Genomic DNA, 9,992 nt, shown 5'->3' on the forward strand with positions numbered 1-9,992 from the left:
TTCAAGACATACAAGAAGAACATATTTTCTTGATGCATTGGTTGTTCCAGTGCATAGTAGCATGTGTGGTTTCTCCATAAAGAAGGTGGCATGGCTAATGACTTTGGTTTGTCCAAGAAGATCCAAGAGCCTTGGTAGGGTTTGATTGACATAAGTCACCACAAAAAAGATGTCCACACCTCTAAATGGTTGTTGGTTTTTGTATTTGATCTCACGCAATCACATGTTTGCAGTGAATGTGTTTTGATCTACTAATGAGACTTCATTGAAGACAGCTAGCTCTAAGTTCTTTTACATGTGGATAATGTTTCTAGTTTTTTGGCTAAAAGGCTTGTGGAGTTAGATGTCATGAGGGGAAAATACAGGGTTGAATGTATGGGTGTGCCACCTATGTTGTAGGCTTCTTTTCCTATATATGCTAGGGGAAGAGCCTTGGGCAAGTTTGTATCTAACATTTGATAGTGCATGTATTGTCGAAGCAGCAAAGTGAAGGTCTTACCTGTGCCAACTTTCCCAAGAGGAATAAATATAGTGGGGATGCAGGATACATGCCCTTTTTCAACAATAGATCTTCAAGTAGTAGCGGTTGTTCAGACTCGATTTCCTTAGTGGTGAGAAGTATTGGTTATTTAGCATTATTGTGTATGTCTTCCATGGAGGGTGATGAAGATGGTTTGAGTTGTTGCACAAGTCAATCTCCTTGCTAAGGTCGAAGACTTCTGCTCTTTTGCTCAGTCGTGAATGTTGCGATGATGATGAGTTCAAGTTGCTTGCGCTATTTGAAGAACTTGTGGAACGTTTTTTGATTTTGCAATATTGTCTGTTCATGGTGGTTGTAGATGTCATGCCATGTAACGGTTTTCAAGGTCTTTAGATATGTTGTAGTGAATAAGGTTGATTCCTTTTTTTATATTGTGTCGCTTTTGTTATGTCTTCATTGGCAAATCTTGCAAAGCATATATTAGCATGACTTTGCTTGAGTTGTATGTATTTGCCAATAACATCAGGGAAGAAGATGTCATCACATGTAGGGTCCATTTTTTCAAGCTACAATTAGTGCTTCAATAACAAAGTCTACTCATTTGGTGGGTATGTGTTTATGTATGTGGATCCACACATGCTATTTGTAAGAGGAAACAATGAGAAGCATAAGTAAAGAGCTTCTTGTGCACTTATGTGTTAAGTGTTTACGATGGCATTGCCAACCCTACGCAATCGCTCATTAGCTGGTGCATTCATTTGCAAGCTTTTAGAGAGAGCAGATCATACTGCTTTAGTTGTATCTTTGTTGATTTTCATGATGTATGATGTGCAATAAGTAGCAACTCCATGCGCGTTCATGATGAACTGGACATTAGTGTTGGCACCCCATCCGTCCTGACCTATTCATAGTGGGAATTGCTGACATCCACACACACATCGTCTTTGAAAACCTGTCCACACATAGTCTGCCTCCCCACGATAGCTGTTGGATCGACTTACCATCCTATGGCCACGATTTAGTGGATTAGGCCCATTCAAGCATGGCCCTTGGATTTTGAACCACATCCAACAGTCTCAAAGAGGTGCCAATCACGCACCCTTGGATCGAAATTGAGATCAATTGGCACTGTTGGATCTCACTATAGTCCACAATTAGTCTCCCTATGTGGGGGAATAAGTGAGAGATTCCGACCTAGAAAGCAACTGGAAGTCAGCTCATGACCATTGTTTCAACGTGCGCACAATGTATTTTGGCAACTTTCCAAGCCGGAATGCCCTCCCGAGCCCATTCCCTATTACAACCTAGACTGGAGGAAACTTTTGGGGTGAACGTGATACGTTGAAACAGTTCTGCAAATTCATAGACATGCATGCCCTCACCTTTAATGAGAAGGCCAAATTTTACTATGCCTTCTTCTAATATAACCAAAATACATATATTTATACGTAAATTTTGAAGCCCAAATTTTTTTAAGGCCTTATTTTGAAGCCCAAACATTTTTTAGGCTTAAAGGCTTCAAAATACAACACTAGGCTCTAAGAGTTTATTATTGTTTTGGCATCCCTCTCCTATGGTCGAGCAAACTTTTGGGTTGAACGTGATACGTTGAAACAGTTCTACAAATTCATAGACATACATGCCCTCACCTTCAATGAGAAGGCCAAATTTTACTATGGCCTTCTATTAGCTTCTAATAGAGACAAAATACATATTTTTATACGTAAATTTTGAAGCTTAGATTTTTTAAAGGCCTTATTTTGGGAAAGATTCCACAGCTTGACCAAAATGCTTCTTACAAACGCTTGGGCAAGTATATCATTGAATGGTTATCATTACCAGAAATTTGAGCTCCAGAGGCCAGATTATTGTTTGCTTCAACCACAGAACCACTCTTATGCCAGCTAGACTACCAAATGATCAGAGGACTGATCGAGATTATGTACACAATTCTTTGCATACAGAATTCTGTACGCAATTCTATGTGGATGATAACACAAGTTTTTGGAAGCTTCCGACTCAAACGTAAGCAGGTTCTTGGAGACTTTGAATGAGTTTGTAGTCCTCTCAGACTCCAAAATTAATAGTAGCAAAACTGAAACTTTATGGCTAGCTTTGGACCCAAAGCTGGATTGGGCAAACACTTTGTAGGTGAATTGGATTCCGGTTGGCCAGATCATTAGATATTTTGGATGCCCTTTAGGTGTAGATGTGACACTGAGGAGCAAGTTTGATTGGGCTTTTCAAAAAATTAGCGCCAATTTGATAATTGGCAAGGGAAGCCGTTGTCTTTCATAGGTAAAATAACAGTTGCAAAACATGTTCTCAAGTCATTATTGGTTTATATTCTCTCCATTCTTCCGTTCTCAAATGCTTGCCTCAAGGAAGTGGATAGACACATTTTAAAGATCGTCTGGGAAGGGAGGTGGCATGCTTTTGGGGTAGATATGCTTTTCTCCACCAAAGAGGATGGTGGCATTGGTCTTGTGAACATGAAGGTGAAAAATGACATGATGTGTGCGAAAATTCTACTTCAATTAGGGAGTGATCGACCTTGGGCGAAGATTGCACACACCTTAATAAGCCTGAATGTGCCTAGGGGAATGAGAGCACTGTGGCAAGACATAGTACTGGCAGATCTAAAGGTTAAGATTACGCATTTTGAAGTATTATCCAAACTATTACAGGTTTGGAAAGTCAAAACCCTCCCCCTTTGGGATGTTCTTTCCTCTTTAATCCCCCCCTTTTATCTAATTCTCACATGTCCCTCCCCCTTTGAAATGTTCTTTCCTTTCTTTGGGATGTTCTTTGATGCCCCTCCCCCTCCCCTTCCCCCTCCCCCCCTTTTTTTGGCCTGCCATTAGTTAAGGTTGTGGTTTTGAGATGGGAAAAATGAAGTCATTGTTATTATTTATGCTCTCTTATGTGTTAATTTCTGGTTGGTACTCTTGTAGAGCATTGATGATTTGGGGTCCTCTTGTATGACTTTTGGGCCATTTGCATTTACTCCTCGTCTTTGCACACTCTTAATCTCCTTCTTCCTTTTCCTCCAATTTTATGCTCTGTGTGGGCAGTTCACTCACACAGAGGCAAGCCTAATGAATGATAGATATATCATTCACCTTGTTAAGTCAAGCTTTCCCCCTCCCCTGCCCCTTGGATGAGATTAATTGGCCGCAAATTCAAGGGTAACTATTTGGGCCTGCCCCTCCCCCTTCAAATAATTCAAGCCCTCCCACCTTTATTCCTAAATATTTGCCAGTGTGTATGTCCCTCCCCCTTCAAATAATTCAAGCCCTCCCACCTTTATTCCTAAATATTTGCCAGTGTGTATCCTCATTCCAGAGTGCATTACAAGAGCTGAAGAACTCCTGCCTCGAATGCCTTGAAAGTGGGAGTCGTGCAACCAGAATCATTACAAGGGCTGAACTGCAGCCTAGAATGCCTTGAAAGCGGGAGTAGAGGAAGGGAAGAAAGGGTGTTCCTCTGCGAGACCACCATCAATAGCATGCCTTGAAAGTGGGAGTAGAGGATGTGGAGAATATGGCGGACAACTTGGAAATCCGCTGTCCCTGCATTTATGGCTTGTAGAAGTGTTTCTCGGAGAGACGATCGATATCTTTGCTAAACCTCATGTTCGAATGTACATGGCGGAAACCTTTGAACTGTGCTGTTGCTGCAGATATTGCCTGTGAGCCGTGTTTAAACCCTCTTACCGCGAGATGATCCTACAATTTGAGTGTCCCTCCAGTGCCCAGGAATGTTCTCAATATCATCGTGGCCGTGGGTCGTTCTTGTCGCCAAGGGGAGTTTTGGGAGAATCAATGGCGATATGCGCACACGCAACCGATTGGGCCCTTGTCCCCACCTTTGGACGATGTGGGCGGGAATGACGAATCAGGCGAATGATCAGCTTGTTAACTGCAAGGACGTATCAGCGCAGCTGCAGGAACAGAGATTTCAATCTCGAAGAGCTCCACGAAGTGACAATCCGTCTGTCATTGGGAATGGCTTTTCTCACAATTTTCACTCGATATTTGAGCGATTGGACCGACCCGGCACTCGATTGGACCTTCCAACGTGTGCTTCTGTGTTGCGAGATTGCGGGTACGCGAAGGATCTGTCCGTTGGCAAACTTATTCATGATCACATGATGAAAACTGGACAGGAGCAAAAACTTCTTTTGAGCAACCTGCTTCTACAGATGTATGTGGATTGCGGGTCTTTGATGGATGCACGTCTACATTTTTCAAAAATGCATAAACGGGACGTCTTTTCCTGGAACTTTATGATCAAGGCATGTACACGGAACTTTATGATCAAGGCATGTACACGGCTTGGGTCAGGAAAGGAGGCCCTTCTACTTTTTGCTCAAATGCAACGGGAGGCAGTGATGCCAGATCAGTTCATCTTGGCCAGCGTTCTTTCTGTGTGTGGAAGCCAGCTAGCTAGGAATGAAGGGAGACGGCTGCATGCTCGTGTTGCCGGGAGTGGTATTGAATCCGATACTGCCCTGGGAACTGCGCTTATCAATATGTACGGCAAGTGTGGATGGTTGATTGATGCCAGAAAAACATTCGACAAAATGTTGAAACGGGATGTGGTCTCTTGGACTGCCATGAGTGAAGCTTATTCCCAGGATGGGCTAGGGAAGGAGGCTGTAAAGCTGTATGAGCAAATGGAGCAGGATGGAATAATTCCTGACAGGTTTATCTTGATCAGCATTTTTTCTGCATTTGGCAACCAAGCTGCCCTAGATGAAGGCAAGGAAATGCATGCTCGCATTAGGGGTAGTAGGTTTGAAGCGGATATAACGATTGGAAACGCCTTAGTGAATATGTATGGCAAGTGTAATAGCCCAGAGGATGCACATAGGGTCTTTGAAAGAATGCCTCAGAAGGATGTTGTCTCCTGGAATGCTATGCTTGCAGCGTATACCCAAAATGGACGAAACACGTGTGCGCTAGAACTCTATCAACAAATGAAACAGGAAGGAGTGAAGCCAGACAAAGTCACCTTTGCGAGCATTCTAGATTCATGTGTGAGCCTAGGAGCAGTTGCCGCAGGCAAGGATATACACATTGGCATTATGGGTAGTGATTTTGAGTTGGATGTTCTTGTTGGGGACTGCCATTATGAATATGTATGTTAAGTGTGGTAGCTTAGAGGATGCACGGAGCATGTTCAACAAAATGCCCAAGCAATATGTGAATGTGTGGAATGTTCTGATCGCAGCCTATGGCGAGAATGGCCATGGCAAGGATGCAATTCAAATTTTTCATCAGATGCTGCATGACGGAATAGTACCAAATAAAGTTACCTACACCAATCTCCTTTGTGCATGTAGTCGTACTGGTCTACTAGATGAAACTTGTAGCTACTTTGAGTCAATGACTCAAGAACATGGCATCATGCTGACTGTAGAACATTACAACTGCATGCTTGACATACTTGGAAGGGCAGGACGTTTCAATGAGGCAGAGGACCTGATCAGAAAAATGTTTGTTCAACCTACTGCTGCGTCATGGCTTATCTTGCTTGGTGCCTGCAAAAACCATGTTGATGTGGAACGAGGTGAACGTTTGGCAGCACTTTTGTTTGAACTGGAGCCAGAGAACCCTGAACCATATATCTTGCTATCGACCATCTATGCTGCAGCAAACAGGGGGCATGATGCGATTAAGGTCATAAACTTGATGAAAGGTAAGGGTTTGAAGAAGCCGCTAGGACACAGCTCAATTGAGGTCAAGGGACTCGTTCATGAATTTTCCACAGACGATCAATCGCATCCACGAGCAGAGGAGATGTATGCTAAGCTGGGGAATCTAAGTAGGCTAATGGAGGAGGCAGGGCATAACATTGAAGTGAACAGGGTAATAAACACTTTGGAGGGGGAAGATGACAAGCTATGTGTTCACAGTGAGAAGATTGCCATTTCTTTTGGGCTAATTAGTACAGCGCCTAAGACACGCATTTTTGTCTCCAAGAATATTAGGATGTGCTCAGACTGTCATTCTGCTTCCAAGCTCATTTCCAAGTTTACTCATCGAGAGATTGTTGTCAGGGATGCTAATTGTTTTCATCACATAAATGATGGCATTTGCTCATGTGCAGATTATTGGTGAGGGTTGCCATGTCCAATACATGAACAATGCAGCAACTATTTTGATATGTTAATGTTTTCACACATGAATTCACTTTCCTGGGAAGAGCAATTGAACCTACTCCTAGCCTTAAGAGTTTGGTAACCTCTTGTTTCTTTAGGTGTTGATGTTGGAAGCTTACTTGACACGATAAAAGCCTGTTCACGGGCTGAAGACCTCTTGCTCATAGAACTCTAGTGATTATTATATATGGCTTAAATTAAAAGAGGGTTGAAGAAACAATAAACGTGCCCCTATCTACCATCAATTTACTCTCATCATTCTATCCACTCTTTGACAGGTTGACTTCAATTCTTGTTTTAGTTTAAAAAGAGATTTCTCTAGGGCCTTGTGCAATCATTTTGTGGTTGAGAGTGTTGAGTCTACCCAAAATGGTCCTTCTTCCCGTCTTGACATAGGCCAAGTCTGTACAAGAGATGAACTTGGGGAGTAATGAGAAACCCTACGCTGTCAAAGTCAGTTTGAGCCTGTTAACGGAGTTTCTTGATCCAGTGAGAGTTTTACATTTGGAGTGCAAAGATGTCTTTGCTTGGAACGTGGAGTTGTTGCTTATATTTGCCAAACAGCATTATTTGATTCTAGATGATGAGCCAATCAAGCAAAAGTGCTACCGAATGAGTTTGAAATTGTAGGTAGGTGTCATCCACAGTGTGGACCACATTAATCGCTTATTCCCTGTTGTTGCAGTACCTAAAAATGATGGCAACTCAAAATTCTGCATGGATGACATGAAATTCAATGCTCACACGGTTCCCTATGCATTTGATACCTTTCACAAACAGTATGCTAGACCAAGCGGCTGGCTACTGATTGGGCCCTTTTCATGGATGGTGACATCAGTGATTATAAAATATCTGTAGCACAAGAAAATAAGCGAACAGCAGCCTTAGTTATTGGTTGTGGATCATAGTCTTGCAGTGGAATGCTGGCTGAAGTTGCAAGAAGGATTGAGCAAGTGAAGCAAAAGAGAGTGTTTATTCAAGAGAAACAAGCCCAATATATAGGCATAGGTTACATCCAATAGTGACATCATATGTGAGCTCAGTAGAGCATCTAGATCCACAAATCTCTCAATCAGTTCCATGATTCTCTCAATCACACACCACACCCCTAGATTCACTCAATCACACCTACTGACACCTATCTAGGCACACTATGTGTTCACACACTCACAACCTTAGACCTTAGGAATCTAGATCCCATTACATCAATTTGTCCTTCATTCCCCCTCCCAAATTGATGACCTTAACCCTAGCAGTAGTCCATGGGAAACTTCATGGCTTGCCCACCTCTAGTGGCAACACACATGATCCACAACCTGGTACTCACTCTAGTTGCATCAGCAGTAGACTCATTTGGGCATCCTCATCCCAACTGATCTCACTTTGAATTTGGTTTGTTGGTTTACAATTGGGAGATAGACAATGACTATGCATGGGAATACTCTTAGATCCAACAAGGTAACACATAAGACTAATAATCATTTGAGGGGGACATCCCAAGGCAGAGAACCCTTAATGACCACACACACACACACATTCTAAGTGGAAGATGTGGGGAAATACCTCCTTTTGATGGCATATCTTGTCCTTTTCCTTCTTCTCTTCCAAGCTACCATAGTGTGAGGTTCATTGTCATTGGAGAGGTTCTTGGTGTAGCCAATCTTGTAACTCCTTTGCTCTTTGTCCTTCTCTACACTCTTTAATGTATCTTGTCCATATTCTGCAATACAAGATCCTTGTAGTCCTTCACCTTCTTTGAGTGTCCAAGTCTTAAAAACATTTTGTGAATCATATGGACTGAAGAGGGTCTTACCACTTGTCATGCAAGGGCAATGTCTACTCTTGTACAAGAGGTGGTCATGATTGTATGGCAAGGTATAGTCAACCAAATGCAAGTACATTTCATGAAAGATACTGAAACCATAACTAAGGCATCTTCAAAATAATAATCATAATGGTTGTAGTTGAAACCTTTATTTCAATCATATCCATTGGAAATCATCGTGCAAGCCATGATATATTCTTCCTTTATGAAAGCTCTTGTCATAGTCAACCCACACTAGTCAACTAGTCAACAAGATAGTATGGCTTGAAATCCACTTCAAAGTATCATAACCTCAATCCTCAACATAAAAGGTGAAAAATGCATTCAACTGAACCTCAAAAGTAATCTTTGATCTATACTTTAATCCTCAAGCATCAACTTAGCATTTGATGTAGCATCTATTTTCAACAAATAGTCAAGAAATGCTTGCAGAAACAGAGTAACCTTGGAGGATTGCTACCTCACTCCACAAAGCATCAAGCATAGGGCATTTTCTGCGCAATTAAAGGTATTTGGAAGTAGAAGACCTAGTACAAGTCTCAGGCCAAATGAAGCTTCACACCTCCAGGGGCAATAGCATCTTCTCCACCTCCAAAAACATGCCTTCTTCAAAACCCGACTGGTTTTTCTTTAGTTTCTGCTCATTCCCTCAACCAAGGAGAAAATGGAGAAGAAGAGAGTGTGATGGAGAAGATGATGATATGGCACTCAAGGAGGTCTCAAGGAGAGTGAACCAAGGCTCTGATACCACATGTTGAAGTTGCAAGAAGGATTGAGCCAGTGAAGCAAAAGAGAGTGTTTAATCAAGAGAAACAGGCCCAATATATAGGCATAGGTTACATCCAGTAGTGACATCATATGTGATCTCAGTAGAGCATCTAGATCCACAAATCTCTCAATGAGTTCCATGCTTCTCTCAATCACACACCACACACCTAGATTCACTCAATCACACCTACTGACACCTATCTAGGCACACCATGTGTTCACACACTCATAACCTTAGACCTTAGGACTCTAGATCCCATTACATCAATTTGTCCTTCAATGCCATTTGGATTGAGGAATACTCAACTTTTCAATGGTTCATCATGCAACCATAAAGGTGATGCAACTCTGCATCAAGAATTCAGGCTAAATAGGTTTGACCTACATTTTATCAGAAACAGACTGTGTATGGGACAGAGACTCCCTCGCATGGTTAGGAGGCAGACAAACAGACTGGTTACATGAATTTCACTGGTTAGGTACAAAGAGACTCCTTCCTATTCTAGTCTTCTTTCAACCTGTCAACTTGGCAAGATCTTTAAATAGAAAGTGGTTCAGACATGATGGCCTGTCCATGTGGAGAAAAAGGTTCAGCAAAATCTGCAATCTCAACATCCCAGAAAAACAATCTTGCCTACTAGACAAAGCAATATGGATAGTCTAGGATCCCGACATCCTAGAAAAACAATCATGCTTGCTATGGCCTGTCCTACATAGTAGTATGGATAGGATCTAGATCAGAAGCCATAGGG

The 9,992-nt window shown here is 42.1% G+C and overlaps 1 protein-coding gene and 1 pseudogene across 1 annotated transcript; both read left to right on the forward strand.

The window, feature by feature from the left end:
* Nucleotides 1–4,370: 4,370 nt before the first annotated feature.
* On the forward strand, nt 4,371–5,633 carry LOC147900430 (pentatricopeptide repeat-containing protein At4g18520, chloroplastic-like). The gene has a single exon (XM_087376646.1). It carries the CDS (start codon nt 4,371–4,373, stop codon nt 5,631–5,633), a length of 1,263 nt encoding a protein of 420 aa, XP_087232772.1.
* Nucleotides 5,634–5,661: 28 nt separating this feature from the next.
* On the forward strand, nt 5,662–6,606 carry LOC147900431 (pentatricopeptide repeat-containing protein At1g08070, chloroplastic pseudogene; annotated as a pseudogene).
* The last annotated feature ends 3,386 nt before the right edge of the window (nt 6,607–9,992 follow it).

The sequence above is a fragment of the Dipteris shenzhenensis genome, chromosome 7 (genome assembly GCF_047967505.1).
Source record: "Dipteris shenzhenensis isolate YYH24624 ecotype China chromosome 7, Dip_SZ_1.0, whole genome shotgun sequence".
Classification (NCBI taxonomy): Eukaryota; Viridiplantae; Streptophyta; class Polypodiopsida; order Gleicheniales; family Dipteridaceae; genus Dipteris; species Dipteris shenzhenensis.

Excerpts from the sequence above, each read along its gene's own strand:
- LOC147900430 (XM_087376646.1), top strand. The coding sequence starts at position 4,371 with ATGACGAATCAGGCGAATGATCAGCTTGTTAACTGCAAGGACGTATCA.